The sequence below is a fragment of the Apodemus sylvaticus genome, chromosome 4 (assembly GCF_947179515.1).
Source record: "Apodemus sylvaticus chromosome 4, mApoSyl1.1, whole genome shotgun sequence".
Classification (NCBI taxonomy): Eukaryota; Metazoa; Chordata; class Mammalia; order Rodentia; family Muridae; genus Apodemus; species Apodemus sylvaticus.
The window spans coordinates 79,111,129-79,138,793 of record NC_067475.1 but is presented as its reverse complement, the minus strand read 5'-3'; the positions used below and the strand labels follow the sequence as shown (position 1 = coordinate 79,138,793).

Sequence of the window (27,665 nt, the reverse complement as noted above, 5' to 3'; positions counted from 1 at the left end):
CCTGGAACTTACTCTGTAGACCAGGCTGGCCTCTAAACTCAGAAATCCACCTGCCTCTGCCTCCCAAGTGCTAGGATTACAGGCATGCGCCACCACCACCCGGCAAGAGAGAGACTCTTAATAAGCACGGTAGTTCACATATGTAATCCCAGCACCTGGGACACTAATGTAATTGTCATGGTTTTGGGGACAGCCTAGGTTGCATGAGACTAAAAAATATAACAAGGCAGAAGTTTGTTACTGGTGGTTGGGGTTGGGATGTCTTTTTTTTTTTTTTTTAAGATTTATTTATTTTATTTATTTGAGTGAACAGTTGCTGTCTTCAGACACACCAGAAGAGGGCATCAGATCCCATTACAGATGGTTGTGAGCCACCAAGTGGTTGCTGGGAATTGAACTCAGGACCTCTGGAAGAGCAGCCAGGGCTATTATCTCTGAGCCAGCTCTCCAGCCCCGGTTAGAATGTCTTAGTTAGGGTTTCCTTCGCTGTGAAGAGACACCATGACCAAGGCAACTCTTATCAAGGACAGCTTTTAATTGGGGCTGGCTTCCAGGTCCAGAGGGTCAGTCCATTGTCACCATGACAGGGAAGCATGGCAGTGTCCAGGCAGCGTGGGGCTGGAGTTGTTCTACATCTTGTTCTAAAGGCAACCAGGAAAAGAATGGCTTCCAGGAAGGTAGGAGGAAGCCTCTTCTGTATTAGGCAGAGCCTGAGGCTAGGACCTCAAAGCCCACTCTCACAATGACTTTTTTTTTTTTTTTTTGAGACAGGGTTTCTCTGTGTAGCCCTGGCTGTCCTGGAACTCTCTCTGTAGACCAGGCTGGCCTCAAACTCAGAAATCCGCCTGTCTCTGCCTCCCAGAGTGCTGGGATTACAAGCTATCACTGCCCAGCGTATTTTTTGTTTAAGTTTTTACACAGTATTCTGCCTGCATATATGCCTCCATGCCAGAAGAGGGCACCAGATCTCACTACAGATGATTGTGAGCCACCATGTGGTTGCTAGGAATTGAACTCAGGACCTCTGGTAGAGCAGTCTGAGCCATCTCTCCAGTCCCACTGTCTGCTCTTTCAGAGGTTCTGAGTTCAGTTCCAGGCAACCACATGGTGACTCACAACCATCTGTAATAGGATCTGATGCCCTCTTCTGTGTGTCTGAAGACAGCGACATCGTACTCATATACTTAAAATAAATAAAGAAGGAAAAAAAAACAAGTGTTGGAAAAAAAGAATGTGACGATCTCGGAGCCTTGTTTCTTTGGAAACACTTTTGGTTTCTTTGGAAAGTCAATGATGTTAAATGACGCTTTGCTTGAGCACACAGGTGAGAGGATATTTTGCTGTAGCAGACATGTGAAAGGACCTGTGAAAGGAATATAAATATGACCCCGCAGACAGTGGGAGCTGGAGCATTGGTTCACTTTGCTCTGCCTCGCTAGCCTCTACTGACGACATGCATGTTGCAGTGGTTACACTGAGTTCCTGAGCTTCTCCTGTGGTGACTTCGTAGAGAGAAGCTGGCCAAAGAGCTTGTCGTGAGGGTCCGGAAGCTTTTGCGGACTCAGGCTGGTTGGTGAGCCGAGGTTTCTTCTGGATTGAACTGCCTTGCTGATTTGTGCATGATGTCTGCCAAGTGGACTGGGCTGCAGCACTGGTTCACGTTTGGTGTTTGCTAGTGGACTGGACTGCAGCACTGGTTCACGTTTGGTGTTTGCTAGTGGACTGGGCTGCAGCACTGGTTCACGTTTGGTGTTTGCTAGTGGACTGGGCTGCAGCACTGGTTCACGTTTGGTGTTTGCTAGTGGACTGGGCTGCAGCACTGGTTCACGTTTGGTGTTTGCTAGTGGACTGGGCTGCAGCACTGGTTCACGTTTGGTGTTTGCTAGTGGACTGGGCTGCAGCACTGGTTCATGTTTGGTGTTTGCTAGTGGACTGGGCTGCAGCACTGGTTCATGTTTGGTGTTTGCTAGTGGACTGGGCTGAAAGTAGTGAAGACTGGAGTCACCCCAATCACAATAGTGTGAGTCTTGTGACACCACAGTGCCATACAATAGTGAGTACTGCCACACAATAGTGTGTGCACTGTCACACAATAGCGTCACACAATAGTGTGAGTGAGTCTACTCAAGGCCATTGAATCTGTTGTGGGTTTTTTTTGTTTGTTTGTTTTTTGTTTTTCTTTTCTTTTTTTTTTTGTTTTTTTGTTTTTGTTTTTGTTTTTTTTCAAGACAGGGTTTCTCTGTGTAGCCCTGTCTGTCCTGGAGCTCACTCTGTAGACCAGGCTGGCCTCGAACACAGAAATCCATCTGCCTCTGCCTCCCAGAGTGCTGGGATTAAAGGCCTGTGCCACCACCGTCTGGCAAGACCATTGAATCTTATCCTAAGAACTATTTCTAAACAGGTCCGCTACTTCCCTCATATCCTAATATCTTTCTTTTCTACTACCTCTGGTGGGTGGACGGCTAGAAGGAAGGTTGAAAAAAATCTATGCCTACAATAGGTAGAGAGTATCAAGTGGTGAGGAGCCTAGGGCAGTCCTCCTGAAGAATTGCCACAGTATGACCCATTAGCTTTGTTTCTGGGTATGATCAAAAGAATTGGGAGCATTTATATTTCTGCGTTCATAGCAACAGTAGCCAGAATGTGGGAACAGGCTCAGCATCCACAGGCACTGAAGAGGAAAGCAAAGTGTATGCAGGCATCGCCATGCAGGGATAAAGGGGTGTAACAGATATGGCTCTACACAGAGGAAAAAGGGATGGATGGATGGATACATAGATGGATAGATACATACGTACATACTTACATATATACATACATACATATATACATACATACATATATACATACATATATACATACATATATATATACATACATACATACATACATTACTAGAGAAACTGGATCACATGATTATGGAAGCCGAGGAGTCCCATGACAAGTCACTTACAAGCTGGAGCCCAGGATGCAGGATTCAGTACAAGTCTGGAAACCTCAGGACCAAGTGTGGCTCTCCTCTTGAGACTAAGAAGCTGGGACATGGGTGTTAAATCCTGGAGTCTGGAAGGTTACCAGATAGTGCCGGCCATATCGAGGGTGGCTCTTACCAGCCAGCTTGCCATCTGTCCACTCTAGAAACAGCCTCACAGCGTCTCAGGAGTTTTGTGCAGCCAGCTTCCTGGGCATTCCCCAGCTTGGCCTAGTTGGCCCCTGGAATTATCTACCACAGGGAATGAGTGGTTCAAGAAGCCTCTGGGTAGGGCGCATGCAGATGACCGGAAGTGTGAGGGGCAGCTGGAGCAGGGGAGGGAGCTGGGCTCTGGGGCAGTGAGGGGGATCCGTGGTGCTGGAAAGCACGCACAGCAGGATTCTTGCTCGTCCCTTCAACCAACATCTGGAGAAATTGGTGGTCAAGCAGGAAAGGCTGCAGAAGGTCCCAAACAGCCCAGGAAGGCCCCTGGGGCCCAGGCTCAGTCCCGGCCCTCCCCAGCCTTCATGTGAGGAGCCCCGTGTTCTAAAGGTCTTCAGAGCAGCAAGACTGGGGGCGGGGGGGCGGAAAGGCCAGGGTGGAGAAGGCAGGGCCTTTTGCTCAGTGCCTTTCAGGGTGGGAGGATAAAAGGAGTCCATAGGGAGAAAAGAAAGAAAAGAAGATTTCTTCAATAAGAAATAAAAACAGCCAGTGGTGGTGGTGGTGGTGGTGGTGGCGGCGGTGGCGGTGACGGCGGTGGTAGTGATGGTGATTGTGGTGGTGATGGTGATTGTGGTGGTGGTGGTGTTGGGAACAGAGCTTTAATCCCAGCACTCTGAAAGTAGAGGCAGGAGGATCTCTGTGAATTTGAGGCCAGCTTGGTCTATAGAATAAGTTCCAGGACTATTAGGGCTACACAGACAAACAAAATAAAAACCAGCCTGGCAGTGGTGGCACACGGGCACACCCAACACCTTGCTGCACACATAAAAAAAAATTAATTGAAAATTGGAAATGGAGCTGGTAAGATGGCTCAGTGGTTAAGAGCACACTGGCTGGTCTTTTGGAGGTCCTAAGTTCAATTCCCAGCAACCACATGGTGGCTCATAATCATCTGTAAGGGGATCTGGTGCCCTCTTCTGGCCTGAGGACATATATGCAGCAGAGTCCTCATACATTAAATAAATAAAATATAAAATAGAAAGTAAGAAAAAAAAGAAAATTGGCCCGGCGGTGGTGGCGCACGCCTGTAATCCTAGCACTCTGGAGGCAGAGGCAAGTGGATTTCTGAGTTCGAGGTCAGCCTGGTCTACAGAGTGAGTTCCAGGACAGCCAGGGCTACACAGAGAAACCCTGTCTTGAAAAATCCAAAAATCCAAAAAACAAAACAAGAAAGAAAGAAAGGAAGGAAGGAAGGAAGGAAGGAAGGAAGGAAGGAAGAAAGAAAGAAAGAAAGAAAGAAAGAAAGAAAGAAAGAAAGAAAGAAAGAAAGAAAGAAAGAAAGAAAGAAAGAAAATTGGAAATGAAAAATCAGCAGCAGAGAAGTAAATGCCAAGGAAAGGGGAGTGCGAACAGCTGCCGGTTCCTGAACGTAGAGTTTCTGAGACGGAAAGGCCACAGAGCCATCGCACAACAGTGGGAGTACTGTCGCACAACAGTGTCACACAGCAGTCTGAACATTGCCACACAACAGTGTGAGCACTGTCGCACAGTAGTGTGAGTACTGTCACACAACAGTGTCTCACAATAGTGTGAGCAAGGCTTGTCAAGGCCATTGAATCTTATCCTAAAAGTGGCTGAGGGTATATTTTGTGGCATGTGGACCTCACCACAATTTAAAACAAACAAGCAAATAGACTCATCTCTATTTTGTGTGTATGTATGTTTTGCCTACATGTATGTACCTTTGGTGACTGCAGAGGCCAGAAGAGGGCTTCAGAGCCCCTAGAGCTGGAGTTACTGACTGTTGTGAATCACCATGTGGTTGCCGGGAACCCAGGTCCTCTGCAAGAGCAGGCAGTGCTCTTAATTGCTGAGCCATCTCTCCAGTTCCCATTTATGTGTGTGTGTGTGTGTAGGTACAACATCATATGTGTAGAGCTCAGATTTCAGTCCACTGTGTGGGCCCCAGGGGTTGAACTCAGGTCAAGCAGGCTTGGTGGAAGACGCCTTTGCTTGTTCAGCCATCTCACTAGCTCTAAGAACTTTTTAAAAGCTCTGTCGTAGAAGGTTGGTGAGGAAGAGGCAGCTATGATGTGGCTGAGCAGAGGTCACAGTTAAGCTGTTGTTAAAGACTTAAGGTCAATCTTAGAGAGGTCACAGAGCAGAAAGTGGGGAGAGAGACACCACAGGGGCTGAGAGAGGCCAGGGAGGGGAAAACAGGCAGCCATCGTGGACTCTGGTGTTGTTCAGTGGTAACAGGAAAGAGGAAGCACGTTTGAACTAAATAGGTATCATTATGGGGAAGTTATTGGCTTTTCGGTTTTGATGCTTTGAGACATTCTGGTAGCCCAGGTTAGCCTGTGTCTTAGTATTTGGCTGAGGCTAGTCTTCAGCTCTGGGTTCTCTTACCTCTGCCTCCTGAGCGCTGGGGTCACACATAGACGCCCGAAATCCCTGTGTTCAGTTTTACGTGGCCCTGACACCTGTAGTCAGGAGGAGGGAGCCAGCTACGTGAAGTGGGGCCCTGCTGGGAATTACGCTAGAAGACAGGCGGGCAGGCTGCCTTGTCTGGCAGAGAGAGGAAAAGGCAGCGTGGGGAAGTGTGGAGACAGACGGGCGGGCCACGGTGGGGGTGGTTGTGGAGCTCCTCCAGAAACTGCGGCTGGGGACAGAGCTGAGCTGGAGTCACGATGCGAGAGATCACGATGGGAGAGCTAGGGACAGCAGGTGTGGCCGCCAGAGCGGCTCGCAGGCACTGCCAAGGAGGTGGGAGGCGGGTCCATACAGTTCGAGCTCTGCCTGGCGCCCAGGGGAGGGCTGGCTGGGGCAGGCAGTCGCTGCAGTGTCACCCACAGACCTGATCCTCCACACAGCTATCCTGGTGGGAACTTGGCCACAAGAAAAACAGCACACCGTGCGTGAGCTTTGTTTAAAGCTTAGATCTTTTTTTAATAAAAAATAAATTGTCTGTGACAAGCAGTTTTCTGAATCACAAAACAAAGGGAGGAGGAAGGAAGAGGTCAAGGGTCAGCCACACGAGACAAGTGAACAAGGCTCAGATTATGCCCACCATTCTAGCCAGGGCAGAGACAATAACAATCTGTCCAAACTGAAGCAAGAAGGAAGGTGGTTAGACTTCAGAGATGACTTCCCAAACAGCACGGCATGATTGGTAAGAGAAAACACAAGGGGCCAACTCAGAAGAGAATCTTGGAGACCCCGGGAGGAGGGTGGACTGGTGTTCAAAGCAGCAGCTGTTTCCAGAGTGGCAGCTTTCAGAATGGAGTTTGCAGGAATAGCCCCAGTTCACTCTGATGCTTCGGTTTGTCACCACAGAACCCTAGACAGCCACACCTTTGATGGTCTCCGGGAGCAAGCTTGTTACAGGAGGGCTCTTGGGGTCGATCAAAATCAAAGAATCTCCTGTCTGTCTCTCTCTTCCTGTCGCGGCACAGGTACGGGTATGGAGACAGCCCAATGTGCTTGCAGAGGAGAGTACCACAGGGGAGGCCCTCCTGGGTGCTGTCGGTGGCACCCATTATCAGGAGAGCCTCCTACCCTGGTCAGAGTGGCGCTGTGCCTGGTCATCATGGCCGGCGGCTTGCTCTGCTCAGCTCCCGATCTGTGTCTCAGTTTAAGCCACTTCAGGGCCCAGGTGGTTGTTGTCGGCATCCACGTCACTGGCAGAGGTCCTGTGGTCCTTGGAGGGCTGGAGGTGCTGGTCCCTGCTCAGTGGGGCCTTTTCCCTGGGGGGCAGCATCCCACAGCCCTGAACCTTACCCCGAGCACGCAGTGCTCCCAGTGGGGAGGCGAGGAGGAGAATGAGCACTGCGAGGAGCACAATTGCCAGGAGGACCGTGACGATGAGGAAATGGGGCCAGTAGGACCGCTGGGCAGCCATGGAAGCCCCGCCGCCGACCCTGGTCAGCGGGACCTGCACGCGCTCCCGAGGAACCCCCGCCAGCTCAGGATCCAGCGCCAGGGGCTGGTCCTGGCTGTCCACCCAGTAGGAGACCACGGGGTATGAGTAGCCGTTCTCAGTGGCCACACACTGGTACAGGCCACCAACACCCTCCTGCGGCAGCAGCAAGAGGGAGCCGTTGTAGATCGTAGAAGAGGCTTCTGGGATTTTGGCTCTGCCGTGACTCCAGTGGTAAGAGGCCAGTGCGGACAGGTGGGGGCAGGGCAGCTCCAGGATGGAGTTGGGGACTGTCAGGACTTCTTTAACTGGAGAAGAGCACAGAGGTGACATGTTCAGTGGGGAGGGAGGAAGGAAGGTGAGGGAGCCAGTCTTATGTACATCTCACTCTGTAGCCCAGGCTGGCCTTGAACTCTCAGCAATCCAGGTGTCTGGGATTCCTGCTATGGACCACCATGCCCGTCTGTCTGTCTTCTGATTCCATTCCCACGCTAACCCCCAAACTAGCCCCGGTCCTTTCTGCATCTAACTTCTAGCCAGATCAACCCTTAGCTTCTGAAATCAGCCAAGACTGGGCCTGTTCAGAGGGTGTGGCTGTAGACAGTCCCCAGTGTTACTAATTCCAACTCAAACACCAAGCCACATCGACCTCAACCTGAACCCTAGAGTGGCCTCCAGCTCAGCGTGCCTCTCCTGTCTACAGTCCAATCACATCCTCACGACGGAACTTAGGTCTCAGCCTAGGCAGGTGCTGCAGAAGCCCTGGGACAGAAAAGCCAGCCCTGCCTGAAACTCTTCAAGCGCCTGGTCACCGCCTCCAGTCCACACTCACTGAGTTGAGGGGGGCTCTGACGCCGGGGGCTCCTGGCCATGGGCCCACGGGCGCATGCCCACTCCGGGTTGCCGCGTTCCATGTCCTGCTTCCAAGTCCTGAGAAGACAAGGCATGCAAACTCAGCTCTTAAAACAGATGGAAGGAGGAGCGGGCAGAGTAAGGGGAAGGAGGGAGGAAGGTCAGTCAGCAAGAAGAAAGCCAGGGCAGCTTCAAAGCTGACCCACGGAGGTCACCTGTGAGAACTGGACCCAGAGGGCGGGAATCTGGGAGGGAGAGTGTTGGTGCCCCTTTGAGGCAGGGTGGGGTGGAATGGGGAGTTGGGGGGCAGGAGAGACAGTAACAGAAGCTGGAAAAGGAAAGTCCAGGCAGATTGTCTTTAGCTGCCGTGCAGTGCAGGACCAGCACTCACAGGGTAAAGCCAGACAGAAGGCTGCAGACTCTTGCTTCCGGGTCCCAGGCGCAGTGAGGGTCCCTGGCAAGAACACAGTCCACACAGCTCTCGTAGACGCTGCAATTGGCCCTGGGAACTCTCCAGACGCCTCCGGAGAAGCCTGCAAACACTGCACCCTGGGAAAGAGATGGAGGGTGTCGGGAACCCTAGCACCCTGGCCCCGGGCTCCCCAGGCGCTCCCCACAGGACGACCCTGTTCGGTTCAGGTCCCTTCTCACCTGGGCCGGGGCCAGCTGCAGGTTTCGAACCGGCTCCGAGTCAGGGCTCAGCTGGATCTCCTCCACGAGATAAGCGCTGCTGTTCGGAGGCGCCACGGCCTTGTGCAGGGACCCCGTGGCTGCAGAGACGGAGACAAGGTGTAACTTCCTCCTGTCACTGCCCTCACACACCTCCTCAGCAAGACGGCCACAGGGCATGCAGGCCACCCAGTCCCTCCACGGCCCAGGGGTGGAGGGCTCTCATGGTAATCTTTCTTTCCTGGCTGTACTGTTACATACCGGTCAGGCGTGTGCGCACACGTGCTTGTGGAGGATGTAAGTCAAAGCGCGTGTTGTGTTTTACTCGGTCACTCCCCACTGACTTGGCTGAGACAAGATCACTCACTAAACTTGGAACTCCCTGGGCATCTCGACTGGCCACCTAGTCAACTGGCGCCAGAGACTCCGTCTGCCCTGCCTTCTGCCACCGCTGCTGCGTTTAGGTGGCCAGTGTGGCACCCAGCTTTTACATGGGTTCTAAGCATCTGAATTCTGGTCCCTACAACGGAGTCATCTCCCTTTTGAGACAGGGTCTTTGAAGGCCAGGCTGGACTAACATGCACTCCCTCTGACTCAGCCTCCCAAGTCACTAGGATCTCAGTTTTGCCACATCAAACCCTGCTACTGACCACCCTTTTAACAGTCGCGACTTCCCAGAAATCAGAAATCTGAGGTAGAAAGTTATGCATAGACGCCACCATGCCTCAAGCCTGGTTTTGTGTGGTGCTGGGGATGGAACTCAGGGCTTTACGCACTGCAGACAAGCACTCTGGCTGCGGGGTGTGTCCTCAGCCCTGCTATTTCTGAATAAACAGAAAAGACTAAAGATCCAGAGGGCAGGGCACTGCGAAGATGGCAAGGCAGGAGACCCTTGGCAGATGAAGCTGAGAAGGAAACAGGGGCTGGGCCGGGAGAGCCAGGGAGCTCCTAGCCCCATGCTCACTCATCCTCTAGGAAGCAGGACTGGGGGCATTAGCCAAGAAAGGGTGGGCTCTCATTAGCCAAGGGAGAGGGACAGATCTAACAGTCGCTCTGGAAAGAGGGACAGCTGGCTGGGGAGGGGTTCGATTGCCGAGCCGACCAAGGGCATGTGCTTTACTGGGAAGAAGGCACTGGGCCCATTCACATTTCTAGGGCGTGCTAAGAGATCTGTCTCTGCTGTGCCTGAGCTGAGCATACAGTAGGAAAAACAGAGACAGAAATTCCCAGGCTTGGGGAGTGGGTGGAGGCAGTCCAACACTGTTCTGAATGAGAAAACTGCATAGCGCACTGATTGCAAATTAGAAAGTCAAGTGAAGTAGAGTGAGGGTATCCTGCCCCGGGGCAGGGTGGTAGGGATGGTGGTGGGGTGGGGTGTGAGGGGATGGGGGTGGGTGTGAGGGGTGATGGTGGGGGGGTGGGGGGTTGGGGGGGATGGTGGTGATGGTGGTGGTGATGATGGTGGTGGTGGTGGTGGTGATGGTGGTTGATGGTGCTGGTTCTGGTGGTGGTGGTGGTGGTTCTGGTGATGGTGGTGGTGGTGGTTGGTGGTAGTCGTCTGCCTTTCTTAGTGACAGAGTCTTGTTCTGCTACTCAGGCTAGCTGCCAACTTTGTAAATTCTTTTATTTTTGAGTCAGGTCTCACTATGTAGCCCTTGGCTGGCCCGACACACACTAAGTAGACTAAGCTGGCCCAGTACTTACAAAAATCTGTCTGCCTCTGCCTCCCATGTGCTGGAACTAAAAACATGTACCACCATAACACGTTCCTTTATCTTATCTTTTCTTTCCTTTTCTTTTCTCTTTTTTCAAGACAGGGTCTTATTCTATAGTCCAAACACTTGGGAGTTAGAAACAGGTGGATCAGAAGCTCCGGGTCGGTGTAGCTACATGGTAAGTTGGACAGCAGCATGGGCTGCGTGAGACTGGGGGCAGGGGAGGCCTGGCTCCTACCCTTCTCCAGGTCACCCTTGGTGACACCTTCAGTCACACTTCCCTCCCCACCCACTCCTCCTGTCTCTGATTCGGCTCCTCCCAGAAGGCAGGCAGCGCTTTCTGAGACTGGAATTTAGACTGGGGTCTATATTCCCCAGCTGACTGAAAACTCAGAAAGGCTAGAGAATGGGTTCTCTTGCTATGACTGAGCCTCCTGAGTCCAGCAGGGGGCTCACACACTAAACATTTGTTAAATTATGAACTGAAGACCGGGATGGACTCAAAGGCTTCCTGCCTCAGCCTGAGTTTGTGTTCCTGCTCTGGTCATGCCAGGTATATTCTGGAAACCCATATGTGTGGATAGCCCTGGACTTGTATTTTGATGCTAATTCCGCTCTCAGAGGGGCTGCCAATGAGGAATTGCCTTGTGAACCGTCTCCCTTAACTTCACAAATAAAGGCTTGAGCCAATGATTGGGCAGGAAGAAGGGGGAGGAGCTACGAGTTTGGGGGAGGAGAAAAGGAGCGCCAGGAAGGGGGAGGAGCTACGAGGGGGAGGAGCTACGAGGTATCAGAAAGAGGCTGCAGAGAGAGAAGCTCCTGGCCTGGAGAAACCACAAGTTATATAGGATAATATAGGATGGGAATAGAGTAGTGTAGTGGGAGATCTGCCCAATCTAGGCTTGTAGCTTGTTTTGTTACTGATTGAGTTGAGACTTCTATTTACCAGGTAATTGGGTTGGAAACAAAGTAGCAACACCCATACTCACAGGTACCCAGGTACATGACCACGTGGCTGCTCCCATCAAGGCCCTGAGCTGGTTCCACAGCAAGCTGCGTGTACTCCACGCCAGACTTCACCAGCAGGGGTGTTCCTACCACGTGCTCATCCATCAGAAAATGGTCCTTCATGAAGGTCAAGGCTTTGTCGGAGGAGGGGCCCATGGAGCACTGGAGGAGGGAGAAACAGAGTATGTCAGCTCCTGAGTGGGTGCACCCTCCCTCTCCTACCCTCCTTTGCCCTCTTTCCTCAGGTGGTGGGTAAAGCTCAGATCCAGAGCTCCTAGGCTCTCTGTGAGGTTGAAATGGCCTAATACACGAAAAATAGTGGGCGTGGGGCGGGGCCAGCGCGGGGAGGGGCGGGGCCGGCACGCCCTGTGGCCTGGGTCAGCTGTTTCCACTGCCCTGCTCTACCGCAGGAAGCATGCTGAAAGCTCCTTCAGGCAAGCACCCGGCTTTACTATGTCTGTGGTCCCTGGCGAGGCAGCCGGTGGTGACAGAATGGAGGTGTGACAGAAACGGGCGGTGTTGCTGTTTTGCGTGAACATGCTGCGTGACTTGGGGGAGTTCCTCCTCCATTCTGATCCCTCTTTCTCTCACTCATACCCGAGGGTGTTAGACCAGCTGTTCCTTCCAGGCCCTGACAACTGGAGAGAGTCTTTGCTCAAGATTTAATTAACTGTCCTTTCTTTCCAAGGGCATCATCCTGAGGCCAGTCCCAACAGTCACCTATAAGCTGTGTGATGCAGTTACTGTAAGGTGTAGTAACACAAGTTACTTCATCTCTTTGAGTCACAAATACCTGTACAGCGAGGGGATATCTATAATCCTATTTTTTGTGCCTGCAAAGAATGCATGCACCTTTTTTTTTGCCTCCTCCTACAGAGACTTTTAAAAATAATTTAAAAATATTTCATTTTATTACGTTTGCTTTGTGTATATGTGTGAATGAGTGCACATCTGTGTGTGCAGGTACCTGTGGAGGCCAGAGGTATCACATCCCTTGGAGCTGCCTGACAGGGAAGCTGGGAACTGACTTCAGGTCCTTTGCAAAAACCAGTAAGCACTCTTAACCACTAAGCCACCTCTCCAGCCTCTCAAACACTTAAAAATTCCAGACATGGCCGTGGCGTATAGCCCAGGCCAGCCTTGAGCTCTCAGTCTGCCTCAGTCTCCCGAGTACTGGAACTACAGGTGTGAGCCACCACATTCTGTGTGGGTAAGCACACAGACAAGGAACACTAGATTCGTGAGTAAAACTGCAAACAAGACAAGCTGAACCACTCAGAAAGAAAAGAAACACAGACCCAAGAAGAAGCCAGGTGCGGTGGCACACGCCTTTGATCCCACGACTAGGAAGACAGACGGAGTTTGAGGCCAGCCTGGTCTACAGAACAAGTTCCAGGACAGCCAGAGCTATATAACAGAGAGGCCCATCTCCACACTCCCCTCCCCCCCCACTTTTTCTTTAAATTTAACTTTATGTATATGGGTGCTTTTCCTATATATAATGGCCTGTGTACTATGTGCATGCCTGTGCCTAGGAAGGCCAGAAGAGGGTGTTGGATCCCTTGGAACGGAGACACCTTTCCAGGCCCAGGTTTATTTATTTGTTTGTTTGTTTATAACTAGAAAGAGAGAAAAAAGAGGGGTGGGAAGAGGGAAGAAGAAGAAAAATTAAAACAAATAAACAAACAAACCCACCAAAGAGGAAACAAAAACTATTCAAAGAGAAGAAAACGTTAGAGAAAATCTTATCCTTTTCCCGAGAGGGAGAGGGAGCTAACCTGTTTGTGAACTAAGAGGAGTCCTTACATGAAGAGAACAGGCGGGAACCACACATCCCATGGGCGGAGTAGCCGACCTCAGTAAAGCAGCCAGCTCACCTTCAAGTCCAACCCGACTCTGAGCAAGTCTCTAATCTAACAAGTGTGCTTTTACGAGAATACCGACCTGGCCATGGTGACTCAAGCCTGTAAACCCAGCACTTAGGAAGCACAAGCAAGAGGATCACAAATTCAAGGTCGTCCTTAGCTGAGAGTCCCAAAACAGTGTGGGCTACATGAGACTCTGTACACACACACACACACACACACACATACACACAGAGACACACACACAAACAGAGACACACACACTCAGGCACAGACACACAGACATACAGACATAGACACACAGACACACAAACGCGCATACAAAGATACACTCACAGACACATACACAGAGACGGACAAGCACACACAGAGATACACACACTGAGACACAGACACTCACACACAGACATATAGAAACATACACACAGAAGCACACACTCAGACACATACACACAGACATACACACACCGAGACACACACACAAACACAAAGACACACAGACACACACACAAAGATACACATGCACAGACACACAGAAACACACAGATGCACAAAGATACATACACACTCACAGACATACGCCCTCTCTAGGTAAACTCCACCACAGAAACAGCACTAGAATCTACACCGAGCAACTCCGTAGGACAAGGAAGTGAATGAAAAACAAAGAGTGGTAGGGCAGGGTGGGGCTCGTTAACTGAGAACGATTTCTGGTTCTCCAGAACCAGAGCTTGGCTCCAGCACCAACTGTATGGCTTTACGGTAACTCCAGCTCCAGGGGACCCGCACCCTCTCTGGCCTCTGCAGGCTCCTTCACACTTGTGGCACACCCAGAAACACCCACATATGCACACACATAAACAAGAATAAAGAGCCTGGCTATAAAAGTAAATCTTTAAAAAAATATAGACATTACAAGAGACTTCCTAGAACACTCTATCACAATCCGAAGATCTTATTTGGATCTTGACTCAAGTAATTGAATCATATTTTTAAAATTTGGGGTCTGGGTAGCTAGATGGCCACAGCACACACTTTAATCTCAGCACTTGGTAGGCAGAGGCAGGCAGATCACTGAGTTCCAGGCCAGCCTGGTCTACAGAGTGAGTCCAGGACAGCCAGGGCTACACAGGGAAACCCTGTCTCAGGGGGAAAAAGAGGTGGGGAGGCTGGGAATGTATACACGTAAGGACCTGAGTTGGGTCACCAGCAGCCCCATAAAAGTAGGGTGCACGAGTGCCTGCACCCCCAGTGCTGGGAGGGGAGAGGACAGGCTCTCTAGGGCTTGCTGGCCAGCTGGTCTAGCCAATCGACAAACTCCAGGCTCAGTGAGAGATCGCTCTCAAAAGTAAGATGGGCGTTGTGGGTTTAGCAGTGGGAGGCAGAGGCAGGCAGATCTCTATGAAGTGAAGGTCAACCTGATCTAAATAATGAGTTCTGGGCCAGCCAGGGCAATGGAGTAAAAAGAAAGAGAGTAAAGATGGGGAAACACATGAGGAAGAAACAGAACATCAACCTCAGGCCTGTAACATGCATGTACACACGCATGCACACACATGTATACATACATACACATATGTACACACAACACACATGTATACACACATATACACACAAATATGTATATATGTACACACAGCAAACAAACCCTTTAGGACAGTGGTTCTTATCCTCCCTATTGCTGTGACTCTTTAATACAGTTCCTCATGTTGTGGTGACCCCCAACCATAAAATTATTCACTGCTATTTAATAACTGTAGTTTTGCTACTGTTATGAATCATAAAGTAGGTGTTTCCCAATCACTTTAGCTGACCCCTGTGAAAGAATCATTCAACCTCTCCCCCACAACGGGGTTGTGACCCCTAAGTCAAGAGATACTGCTTTACAGTATCTTAGGTGTTTTGAGCCGTGATTGGGGGCACAGGTCTGTCTTCACAGCACTTGAAAGGACGGATGACTCAGCACTGAAGAGTACTTAGCTGATCTTGCAGTGGACCTGCGTTTAGTGCCCAGCACCCACATGGTGGCTCACAGTATCTACAACTGCAGACCCAGGTGATCCAATGCCCATTCTGACCTCTTCCAGCAACAAGCACACACGTGCTACACGTACACACATGCAGGCAAAACACTCATATGAGATAAAAGTAAGTCAGTCTTCTCTAAGAGTAAGTTCCAGAACGGGGAAGCGTGTGTTCTGACTGACCACGCCTGCATCCTACAGACTACCACAGTAGCACATGCAAAATAAATATTTGTCAAATGAAAAGGAAACAAGGAGAAACAGCTTGAGAAACTTTTCCATTCTGAAGTTTTGGGGATGAACCCAAGGCTAGGCGGGTGCTCTACCACCAAGCTCAAAGGGGCGTGGCTCCCACAGACTTCTAGGTTTGAATGCTTGGCTCCGCCTGCCCCACACTGGTGAACTGCTTAGGACTAGGAGGTGTGACTTGACGGAGGAGGTGTGTCTCTTCCACGCCAGCCCAGCGGCTCTTTACCTCCTGCCTACAGATCAGATAGAAAGCTCTCACCTCCTGAGCCGCACTGTGCCTGCCTGCTGCCACACTTCCACCCGCGATGCGCGTGAACTCACCCTCTGAAGCTGTAGCCAGCTCCCAATTAAATGCTTTCTTTAATAAGCTGCCTTGGCCATGGTGTCTCCTCACAGCGATAGAACAGTGACTAAGACACGGAGCACAGGAAAAGTTCTTAACAATGAAAAAAGTAAATTTCCAGGCTAAAGTGGTCCACTGGGCACCCAATTCAGCACAGCGACCCTGCAAACTCAGTGGGGGATAGGTGAGCCGGGAGGACTGGCCGGGTGGTTCAGCAGGCACAGGGGTTTGCTGGCACTCTCCCCCTAATGGAAAGAGAAGTGACTCCTGTAGGCTGTTCTCTGAGCCCCTCACACAAAACAATCAAAGAAACCCGTAATTTAAACATTAAAATAGTCCAATGAAGGAAAACAAGCTATATCCAAAAGGTTAGGTGTCCAAACAGCTTAGGAAAAAAATCAGGTAACAGAGTGAACCCTGCAAAGTTTGCAGGAAATGGTTTCAGCTCTTTAACTACATATTCCCAGGCAAACCATCAACAGTAAGAGTGGGATAAAGGTGGTTTCTGCATTCAGCATCTCCAAAATGTGACCTGCCCACGTCTTTTATATCCGGACTCTATAGAGGACAGCCTCTGCTATCATGGGGTAGTTTAAGGTGAGGTAGAGTGCTGGGAACAGCTCTGTTAGCAAAATGTCTGCCCCGAGTGCAGGAGGCAAGCATAGACCCTCAGTGCATGGGCACTAGGCCTGATGGTGCATGCCTATACTTCCGGCACTCAGGACGGAGGCAGGAGGATCAGAAATTTGAGGTTACCTTCAACTCTATAGAGTTCAGGGCCACCATGTGCTACAGGAGTCCTGACTCAAGAGAGAAGGAAGGAAGGAAGGAAGGAAGGAAGGAAGGAAGGAAGGAAGGAAGGAAGGAAGGAAGGAAGGAAGATGGAAAAGGAAAGAAAGATAAAGCCAGAGAGTGTGCCAGAAACAGAAACTATGTCATTGGAGAGTGGCCAAGGGACACTCCAAGAGGAGGAGAAAGGGAAGCTGCGGACGGATGGACGACGCAGAGGTCTGCCATCTAGGCTGCAGCCTCTCTGAGGCGTTCTTGGAAAGTGAAACTGTTTAAGGAGTCAATGTTCTAACTCCAGGAGATCCAGGAAGACACGGAAAGGACTGTAAGAGCTTAGAAAAAGCAAGCAAAAAAAAAAAAAAAAAAAAAAAAAAAGATCAGACTAACAATTCACCCCAGGTAAACAAAAGGCCTATAAAAAGGAAAGGTAATCATGGTTTACTACCTGGCTCAGCTGTGAGTGAGTCATCTATATTAATCCTGCCAAAATTAGAGTGACAGGGGCTGGTGAAATGATTCTAGAGGTAATCGGACGATGGTAGAAGGGAGCCAACTCCCCAGAATTGTCTGCTCACCTTTACCTGTGCAACCACACACATTCACAGACAGTAAACAAATAATTATATCTGGAAAATTCCTAGGGGTGGGGACTGTGGCTCAGTGTCAGAGCACTTGGCTGGGCAGATGTAAGGTCCTGAGTTTGATTCCCAGAGCTCAGGAAAAAAAAAGCTACCTCTTTATGCTCACACGGAGGTTAAGTAAGCCGATTCACAGAATTTGCTAGTTTCCCAGATGCACGCTGCCTTTGAAAAGGACTCCTCTCTAAGTGTTGTGACAGTGAGCGTGAGTTTGGAGAGATGTGCCAGAGAGAGTTAGGAGAGGCGGTGCACACCTGTGATCCCACCCTTGGGACAGAGGCAGGAGGTGAGTTTGAGGCCAGCCTTGGATGGGGGTGGGGCTTCAGCGCCAGTCCTGTAGGGGACTCTGATCCTGAACTTGCCTTGAATGTGCACTGATTCCCTGTCCCTGCGTCCTCCTGAGTGCTGCGATTACGGACGGGAATCATGGAGTTCAGCCTGTTTGACTCATTTCAATTATGTGCACAGATAATTTAGATTTTTAAAAAAGTTACTGGAAAATGCACATGTGAAAAGCTGGGCATGGTGGCACATGCCTAGTGTCCAAGCATTTGGGAGGGGGAGGCAGGGTGACCAGGAGTTCAAGGCCAGCCTGGGTTCCGGGAGGTCCTGCCTGAAAAGAACGGAAATGGTGGTGAAGCTGCCCAAGGCTGTGCTTGGCACCCAGCCCGTGCTCTCCTCATTCTTTGGTGATAAAGCAAGGTATTTGGTGCTCAGTCAGCACTGGGAAAGAGGTGGCCCTGGCAACCGCTGTGGATGTAGGGTGGTATCGGACATCTGTGGCGTATGAGCGACCTGGCCGGGTGTGTGGGCATTTACCCTGCCGTGGCAGTGCTGGGAGGAGCGCGTGGTACTCACACTGCCTGGCCTCGGGTTGACCTCTGAGCCCCTGTACGTGGTCCAGCGGGAGGTTTCCTTGTTCAGCTCCTTGTACTTTCCTTTAAAGACTCGCTCAATGTCCGTGAGAGAGAAGGCGCAGACTGCCGAGCTCCTGGTCCCACCAACCTGCCTGAAGACAGCCAGGGAAGGCATTCACTGTGGTTCCCTTGGCTTCACAGCCACTGCCTCTCCAGCCCCGGCAGAGCTCGGTGGAATCCCGGCAGGCCTGGAGGGTAGGAGGCAGGCCAACCTCTGGAGGCTTCTCTTTTTCTTGTTTATGGTGATAAGGACCTGAGAGCCCCATAGAGTTCCCTGACCTAAGGCCTGGCTTGAAGCCCATCGCAGAATCTGGAATATGATTGCTCCTAATGAGGATTAATTGGGGCATAGGCCCTGGGGTGGCCCCTGCCTATCCTGCCCAGGCTGGGCTGTGCTCACAGGAGGAGTGGTAGAACAGGCTTCGTGGTCCTCAGAGAATGCGCCTCAGTTTTGTCCCTCCTGCTGGTCTGTGTTTAACCAATACATCTCCTCCTCATCACAATCTCCTTCACACACTGACTGGATTCTCAGTTCTTCATCTCACTGATGACAGACCCTGCACACCAGAAACCTTTGCTTCCTGATACATTGTTGGCAGATGTCTAAACACTGTGATGCTAGACTGTGGCTATGGGACCTTTGGACTTTTCTTAGTCTCTGAGTCTCTTAGTCTTTTTTCTCAATCATAGCAATATCCTATGGCCATTAGGAAGCTGGTGATAATTTGTGTCTAGTTTTACTTTTTTTTCTTTTCTTTTTTTAATTATTTATTTTATGCATATGAGTACACTGTAGCTGTCCTCAGACACCAGAAGAGGGCTTCAGAGTCCACTATAGATGGTTGTGAGCCACTATGTGGGTGTTGGGATTTGAACTCAGGACCTCTGGAAGAGTAGTCGGTGCTCTAACTGCTGAGCCATCTCACCAGCCCTGTGTCTAGTTTTACAATAGCATTTGATCGCTACAAACCCTCTCCCTACCTTTCTGGTAACTCTCTTTTACTTCCATTTCCTAACCTAGTTGATGAGTCTTGTTTGTTTGTCTTAAAACAGTCTCCAGTAGCCGAGGCTATCCTCAGAATGGAGCTGACAATGGCCTCCTGTCTTTTTTTCTCATGTGCCACGGTCCCTGACTTGGGAGGCACTGTGCCGGACATCAAACCCAGGGCTCTGTCCATGCCAGGCAGGTGCTCGACCACCTGAGCTGCAGCCCCAGCCCTGGTTTGTTCTTGAGACGACGTTACTCCTTGAAATCCTGCTCTTCCTTCCTCATCACCCGGTCAAGCTTTGTTTTATTGATGTTTTGTTTGAGACAAGCTCTCTGTGTGTAGCCCAGGCTGGCCTGCTATTCCTTAGCCTCTTGCCTCCACCTTCCACGTACTGAGAGCACAGGCCTGCACCACGATGCTAGGTATTTTGCTGATTTTTAGTGTCTGCCTTCTGTAAGCTTCCTTCCAGGCAGAATGAAGCTAGTCTCAGAGCTGTGTTTCTTCCCTATGCTTGAGAGACAGAGGCTTCCCGGGGTCTGGCGATGCTCACCTGCCTTCCTATGTAAAGTAGGCTCTACTGCTCCGCCTCCCTGGATACCGCCCTCCTCTTCCCTGCCGTGCTGCTCACCACTGGGAGGTGAAGACTGCATAGATGCGAGGAGACTCGGCGGGCAGCAGGACCGCGTGGCGGATGATGTTGAACGGCAGCTGTCCCGGCTGAGCGCAGAGCAGCTGGGCTTTCAGGAAGGTGGTCCATTTCTTCTGCAGCAGCTTCTCGCCGCCTACGTCGTTCTGGGGGAACCGGCGGCGTCAGGGCCCAACCCACCTCTTGCCTATTCCCATTGGCTCCCAAGCAGCCAGCCCTCCTCCAGACCCGGGGCTGGGGGCTGGGTCAGACCTTGCAGACTCTAGCCACCCTGGATGTGTACAGCTCTTCAAAGAAGTCAAACTCGCTGGCTGTCTCCTCAAAGAAGAAATAGACGACCTGGGTGGATGGGATGGCTGCCACGAAGGAGGCGTCGGCTGCGGGAGGCAGACAGACAGACAGGCTTAGGGACTGAGCATCGGGATACTCAGGGTTCCCTTGGTGACACTGTAGGGTGGATTCTGAGGACAAGGGCAGAGGTTGTCTCCCATCCCGTGGCCTGTTGAGACATATATGTACTCTTTTCCTTTCTGAGACAGGATCTTATTATAGCTCCGACTAGCCTGAAACTCACTGTGTAAACCAGACTAGCCTCCCTTTACAAAGACCCACCTGATGCTGCCTCTGCCTCCCGGATGCTGGGAGATGTGACCCACCCCAGCCAGCCAGAGTACTTTAATTCGTTTTCTTCAGAAGAGAGATGAATGAATGACAACAAAGCCCAAACCTAGGGTCAGGAAAGGGGCCCGAACTTGTGTTGACTGGGAGTCAGGGACTTACGGTGCAGCCAGCGTAGGAAGATGTCGGTCTTGAGAACAGGCTGGGATCCCAGGGTCCGCATCAGGATGGGCTCGCTGCCCAGGAAGTTGTTCATGGTGCCAGAATAAAGCATCCCATCTAAGACCGGGGAGAGGGAGGAGAAGCACGTGTCAGGGGAAGGCTGCCCGCACTCCTCCTCAGGCCGTGCAGAACCCCAAAGCAGAGCTCGAATTGTCCCCCACCACCCACCCGCCTACCTGGCACCCTTCTTAGATCCCTCTGCCCACAGGCAGCGGCCTATGTCGTCTTCCATATCAAGCCCTTCCCAGCCCTTCTCTGGTCCTTCCTCAAACACCAGTCCCAGAGAAAAGACTGTCTTGTGCTCTCACACCCTGGGCCCCTGCTTATCTTTTAAGTCTGCTCAAAAGGCAATAGGAAACCAGGGTGGGAGGTCTGTGACGGCTGGTGTCCAGGCAGAGGCACAGGACTTCTTTGTTGTAGTTGCCTCAGTCCCCAGCTCTGTGTGTAGGCCACACAGCTCTGTGTGTCACACAACCCCCCCCCCCATGCAGAGTGGTTAAACAAGTGGCTCACCTGGTGCCTTACTAGGCCATTGGGCCTTGGACCATGCACGTGGATTTCCTTGTAGCCCTTGGGGACAGTGTCAGAAGGGGTAGTGGCTGGGCTGCCTGGTTCTCCCTCTGATCCTGTCCCTGGGAGGCTCCTGCTTTGCTCTGTGTCTTCCTTAGGAAAACTATCCTATCTCGCTTTCCCCAGAGTTGCTAGGAAGGGCAAGTTTGATGGTCTGGGGAGCCGGACACTCACCGACCAAGACAGCTGTGTGCTTGTGAACAGGATCGAAGGGGCTTTGGCCCTTCCCGTCCATGACCTTGCTTGTCAAGATGGGCAACAGGAAGGAATCTTGGAGTTCCTAGAGGGGGGAAGAGGCTGGGAGCCCAGAATGCCAGGGTCGCACGTCTGGGAGAAGAACATGAGGAAGTGAAAGGGACAGAGAGGGAGACGGACCTGGGGCTAGGAATCCCACGAGGGCCCTTGGGCCAGAGATTCCCAAAGCTGCGGAGGACAGGCTGGGATGGGTGTGAAGAGAGGTGTCAGGGCCAGTGAACAAGCGGGTGTCAGACAACTCACAATGAAGGTACAGGCGGGGCTGAAGGCGAAGGTCCCACAGGCATAGAGGTGAGTGGCATTGTAAGAGACCAGGACCCGGATGAAGTTGAAACACTGTGTCTAGGGAGAAGCAGAGAAATCAGGCTGTCAGGCCAATTGCCAGCCTCCTGGGGTCTTAGAGGATGCTCCCCCACCCTCACCCCCATCCCCATCCCCATATCCCCCAGCCCCAGTGGAGATGGGGGTTGAGATCAAGAAACTTGACAGAACATGATCCACTGGATAATTCCAGGAACGGGTCCTCCTGTGCCCGCCCCTGCAGTCACCAGGGATGGACTCTGTACACAGGGTTCTGTCACCGCCCCACCTGCCTGCCTTCTGCCCCCCACCTCCGTTTACCTCACTGCTCTTCTTCTTAAAGGCACATTCGGTCTTTTTCCTCTCGCTGGCTGGCCAGGGTATCTAAAGCAGAGAGTTTAAAGGGGTAGATGAAAGGGAAGGAGCTCTTTGGTCTTTTTGTAAGCCACCACCACCACCTGTCTCCCACACACCCCAGCTCTGATGTAAAGCCTCCAGGAAGTGCTTGGTGACGGTCTGGTAGGCGGTCATAACGCCAATTTGATCAGGACTATAACTTCCATAGTATTAGGATTCATCAGGACATGGCTCTGTGGTACAACCAGAAATTTAGGCTTGGCCACCAACTGACTGTACACGCTGGCTCCATTTCACAGCCTGTTGGTGGTTACAGCCAGAAAGCATGTGTAAGGTGTAAGTGCCAGGAGTACACAGCAGTGGTTATAAACCACACATGTCCTGGGGAAGCCTGTCAGCCCCTTACAGAAGCTGCAGAGGAGGGGCGCAGACATCGGGCTTAGGCTCCCCGGCACCCTAGATGAAATACTCTGCTACTGAACGACGCTCCCGGTCCAAGACTCTGGAATTTTACCTACACCCTGCATGTGCATGCGCATGCGCAGGAGGTCAAGCGACCACACAGTGAGGAGCCAAGTGATGTGCATCCTTCCTCCCCCACCCCCTTCCCTCACATCGCTGTCATTGGGGCGACGATGGCACAAGAATCGGGGATCTCTCTCTCTCTCTCTCTCTCTCTCTCTCGTAGGTGCACATCAAATTATTTGAGTCACTGATTTGAGTCAATGTTTTAAATCTCCTATGCCAGCGATTTCCATATCAGCCATTTGAGGCCACAGCAGCAAGTCCCTTCTGTCACTGCTGACTCAGTGGCAGGTGGCTGCTCATACAAAGCAGAGCGGGTCCAGGGAAGCTGCTGTCCTGGGCCCTCGTCCCTGGCGTCCTCACCATGTTCCTCAGCCTCGGGATCCCTGGGTTCTGGATATTCAAGGCCAGGATGGCCTCTCGAGCCCCCACGTACAGAGTGCTGCCATCGTGACTCAGAAGCAACGTGTCGAAGTCTCGGAGGCCCTTCTGTTGGAAGAAGCTGAGGGCCCTGTGCCTGTCTCCTGTTGGGAGGCAGTGATAAGGAGAGGAGGAGGACTGTGAGCAGCGACTGATCCCTGAAGCAAGGGTGGGGAAGGGGTGGCGGGCCTCAGCAGCTGCCCCCCCTTCACTGGTAGCCCCCTGCACCCCCAATAGCAGGGCATCTGAACTTAGTGTGTGGAGTCCCCAGAAGTGGAAAGTGCCAAAGACAGGGCAGTGATAGTTTGGGTTCTGTTGGGATTGTGGGAAGAGCCTGCTCAAGGCACGACAGGAAACAAGGTTAGAAGATGAATTCTCAGGCCTGGTGGGGGTGTAGATGCAGTGAGGCAGGATGGGAGAGGGGAGAGCTGACAGGTAGACACAGAAAGGGGTTCTCAACCACAAGCAGCAGACATAGCTGTCATCGGCCTCAAGATTTGTCAGTTACGGATTCCTGCCACCCCCCATTTCCTCTGTTTCCTCCCCCAAACCCCACCCCAATCTGTTATAGGAATTGCCCATCACTAGCAATGCTGTGGTAGAAAAGGCTGCTTTTTCTCTGTTTCTGAGCCCCATCAGTGTGGGCATGCCTGGGTGCCACCTGGACAGGCTGAATATGTCGGTTAGTAGGGCATGTTCGCTACCTAGCATGGTGTGTGTGCGCTTACACACACGTGAATGTGTGGACTCCTGCCGCACTGGCACATCAGCAAGGAGGAAGGAACACTTCAGATCCTCTCTCCTGAGCACATTTGGACTTTTACTTTAGTCAGAGGACAACCTGGTTGCTACTGTTTTGGCCTCAGGAAATCTGGGGACCAAGAGGCATCCAAAGAGAAAAATGGAAAAGATACTGCATAGGTTGGCGCACCCTGAACTCTGAAGAGGGCTCACTGTACCTCCCCTGAGACCCAGGCTTGCTTGTGCCTGCGCTCTGTCCCACCCAGAGACGCTGCTCTTCCCACTGACTGGTACGTCTCCTTTACCATTTTGCCTCAGAAGGATACTAAGCTACATCCCTGAACAGAGCTGCCTTACTTCTGCGTGTGTGTGTGTGTGTGTGTGTGTGTGTGTGTGAGTGTGTGAGTGTGTGAGTGTGTGTGTGTGTGTGTGTGTGTGTGTGTGTGTGTGTGTGTGTGACTTCCCCTGGGGCATTTCCTGGAACTAAAGGTGTCAGGGGCCCAACAGCCTCATCAGGAAACCACTGAGTCTGAGTGAGCTGTTGGATCCCTTCTCTTGGTGCCCATTCTCCTGACCAGGCTCTGGCCTGATGTGACCTCTGCAGGTAGCCTGGGCCCTCTAGCTCCTCAGACAATCTAGCATGTGCTTTGGCTGTTAGGGCCCCTGGGGCTGTAAAAGCTGTCGGAATTCAAGGTTCCTTGCTTGGTGAAGGTGACACTCGAGGGAAAGAAAAATCACTGACTTGGCAGAGAAGGACAACAGTGACCCTTCCTTCCCTTCCAGATCAACTTGTACCACAAGTGGCCTCCCCTTCCCCCAGGCCCTCCGGAGGCTCCCTGGCATCTGTTTCCCCATGCTGTCTCATCCCCTCTGGCATCCCCTTCTTCCTCAGACCCTTCATCTCTACAGTGCCAGCCACCACGCCTCCCAGCTCCCAGACACTTACCTGCATGGTATTTGACTCTGGGCATAGGCCCCTGCCCACCAATCCCGGAAGCAGGAGGCAGTGATGGCAGTAGGAACAATTGGATGAAAAGAACACCCAGGAGACGCCAGGGATCCTGGCCCATGGTCAGCTGGAGATGATCACCAGATGGTTCTGCGGGAACAGGCATTTTCTGGGTTAGCCATGCTTACCACACCCTTCCTGAGGACCAATAGTAGAGCCCCAGGGAGCAGAAGTTCCTCTCTGGAAGGGCCCTCAGACTCTCACTTCCATCCATTCCCAGCCTCCCTCTGCCCTCTGCACCGGGTGCTGCTGCGACCCATGCTATGCCTCCTACTATTAAAAATCTACCTTGCAATTTCTCACCTGGCTCACGGGGAAATTCCTTTCCACTTTTGCCCCTTAGAATCTCCTGGCCCCGCGCTCCAGAGCTCTGATCACCTCTGGCCCTGGGCAAAGGGCTTCTAGGGAACTAGTTCCTGTACACAAAAGGTGGATTACCCAGGCTGGCCTATCACTCAGCCTTGCTGTGACATCTTGTGCCCGTTCACCCCAAGCCAGGCAGACAGCCTATCCTCTCCCCCAGCCTCCAGGGGCTCTGACTCTTGCTTAATTTGACCCATCTAGCTGTCTTCTTAGGGGTAGGGGCGCTGCCAGTTTATCTGTGGGCCAGCCTTCTGTATTTCCTGGGAGTGGCCTAGGCAGGAGACACTGGCTGACTCTCAACTTCTCCAGCCCCCTGTCTCTGTCTCCCGGGCCTCTGCATCAGCCTCCCCCATGTCCACGGAATGCAGGTCCCCTCCTCCATCTCACATACCCTTGAGCCAGCCACACTGAGAAGTCCTGTGTTCAAACCCTGAATCAGGGTGCCATCCAAGGTAAAGAAGGGGGTCCGGGTAAGACAAGCAGGCTCAGCCTGGCTGGAACGGGCGCGCGGCCCTCCAGGCACCCATCCTGCCAGAGCCAGTGTGGGTTTCAGGCCAGGGAAACCAGAATTTCTACCTCGAGTTGTGACAGATCCTGGTTGGCTTGGGCGGAAGCTGGTGGATCAGGGCGGGGAGACTGGTGGAGGAGGGAGTGGGGGTGAGGCTCGCAGGCCTTGCAGAAGACACACCTACCCACCTCCTTAGTCTATCCAGAAATTTAGAGTTCCTTCTCGGCCAGGCCAGTGATGTCCTTGTCCCTGCAGCACATCACTTCCAGTCTAACCAGCCTGAGCTGCAGACTCTTCTTGCTCAAGAGAGCTCAGTGTGACTTTGCCTCTCCTAGTCCTTTTCTCTCTGACCCCATAGTGGGGTTCCCCCACTTCCACATCCTGAGACCTCCCAACCTCCCACACCCACATTCTTGAAAGATAACACATTTAAAGCTGGGCTTGGTGGCGCATACCTTTAATCCCAGCCCTCGGAAGGCAGAGGCAGTCAGGTCTCTGAGTTCAAGGCCAGCCTGGTCTACAGAGTGAGCTCCAGGTCATCCAGGGCTACACAGAGAAACCCTGTCTCAAAACAAACAAGATAAAAAAAATCCCCTACATTTGTATTCGGATTTTTTCTAAGACTTTGCTGAGGAAGCCCTAGTAATTTAATGTCTCGGTGGGAAATCCGAGAAATTTCCCGTTTGAGCTCGTGCTTTATGGGATATACTTTGGAGCTGAGGCACCCAGCTGCAATAGTGCGTAGTTCCTCCTCCCCAAAGGTTCCAGGAAGACCTCTCGTAACGCAGAGTTAATGAGTAACCAAGGGCTCCTAGGCCAATAAAGAGTGGTTGGGCCGCTGCCCACTCACTCAGCTCAGCCTACTTCAGGTTAAAGAGCACAGCGACCCACGGCTGGCCCACCTCCAGGACATACCCTGTCTTCACCGTAAACACAAGTCTCACTGCCAGGACGGTCCCCTCTGTAGGATATCCTCCACCCTTCCAGCTACAGCTCCTGGACTGGAAGCTCTCCTCGGCAGAGCCTGCTTGGCCTTCCCTTCGTGTTTTCCCATTCTCCTCCAATGTGGCCCCCGGGAGCTGGGCTCACACGGACCCTCCTGGTGGCTATGCTACATCTGTCAAAGCTTGCTGAGACACCCCCAAACTCTCATGCTCACTGTGAGGATTCTGCCAATCTGTGTTCTGACACAGTCTTCCGAGTCTCCTTGACCTCTAGCTCAGGCTTGGGAAGCCAGCACCCCAGGGCCTCTCTTTGGAGACAGATTGGCCTATCTGGGTCACAGGGAGGAGCTGTGACAGGGAAACCAGAGGGGCAGCTCCAGTGCCATCCTCTCTACTCTCTTCCTGTCCCTGGGCCTCCTCAAGGCCAAGTGCTCTCCCAGGCCCTCCAACAATGTGAGGAGCTCACACAGGGCTTCAGGCTGCCCAGCTTTAGCAGGCAGGCTCCACTACCGTCTCCTCACAGAGAGGGGAAGTACGGACAGGAAGGCCGACAGTCTGACACCCGTCTACTGCAGACCTGTCTGAGTCAGAACTCTCCCTACACGGCTGGCTCCTTCAGTCCCATCTCCTGCCCTAGTGGATTAACTCAGCTCAGAACTGCTCAACAGAGGGCTCTCTCTCCCCTAGCCAGCAACCAATCGCTCTGGATGATCCCTGACTCAGAAAGAACAGAAATCTCCCCCAAGAGAGGATGTCAACTGATGTCAACTTCGGCCCAGGTGCTTCCGGCCCCTGGGTGCCACCTGCTCTCTCACAGTGCCTTCAGGTCAAGCTCAGAAGAGAGAAGGGGGGACAGGGAGGAAGGTACGGCCCCACCCCCTGGCCCTCACCTGTCACTCACACAGGCTCTGCCTTCAGCAGAGGCCATGCTGGGCATTCCCTCCTGTTGTTGCCTTAATGGATTTTTTTTAAAAGAGGACTACATTTTCATTCACACTGGGCCCCACAAATGGTGTAGTAGGTTCTGTTTCCAGGACACTCAGAGCCAGCAAACCATACACCCTCCCTCACCACACA

At 52.0% G+C, this 27,665-nt stretch overlaps 1 protein-coding gene across 4 annotated transcripts; it reads right to left on the bottom strand.

Moving 5' to 3' along the window:
- Positions 1 to 6,057: 6,057 nt before the first annotated feature.
- On the bottom strand, positions 6,058 to 27,251 carry Sema4a (semaphorin 4A). Of its 4 annotated transcripts, XM_052180124.1 has the most exons (17): positions 26,100 to 27,251; positions 25,528 to 25,772; positions 25,077 to 25,189; positions 24,711 to 24,863; positions 22,967 to 23,127; positions 22,043 to 22,105; positions 21,665 to 21,763; positions 21,341 to 21,446; positions 20,537 to 20,653; positions 20,009 to 20,133; positions 19,739 to 19,902; positions 18,063 to 18,213; positions 11,278 to 11,458; positions 8,556 to 8,674; positions 8,296 to 8,453; positions 7,885 to 7,982; positions 6,058 to 7,360 (listed from the first exon to the last, which is right to left on the bottom strand). In XM_052180124.1, exons 4-17 carry the CDS (start codon positions 24,832 to 24,834, stop codon positions 6,768 to 6,770), a joined length of 2,259 nt encoding a protein of 752 aa, XP_052036084.1. In that variant the 5' UTR covers positions 24,835 to 24,863; positions 25,077 to 25,189; positions 25,528 to 25,772; positions 26,100 to 27,251; the 3' UTR covers positions 6,058 to 6,767. The 4 variants fall into 4 exon arrangements, with proteins under 4 accessions (XP_052036084.1, XP_052036085.1, XP_052036087.1 ...); XM_052180125.1 differs by lacking the exon at positions 25,077 to 25,189; XM_052180127.1 differs by lacking the exons at positions 25,077 to 25,189; positions 25,528 to 25,772 and having other exon boundaries at positions 25,833 to 27,251.
- Positions 27,252 to 27,665: the final 414 nt, after the last annotated feature.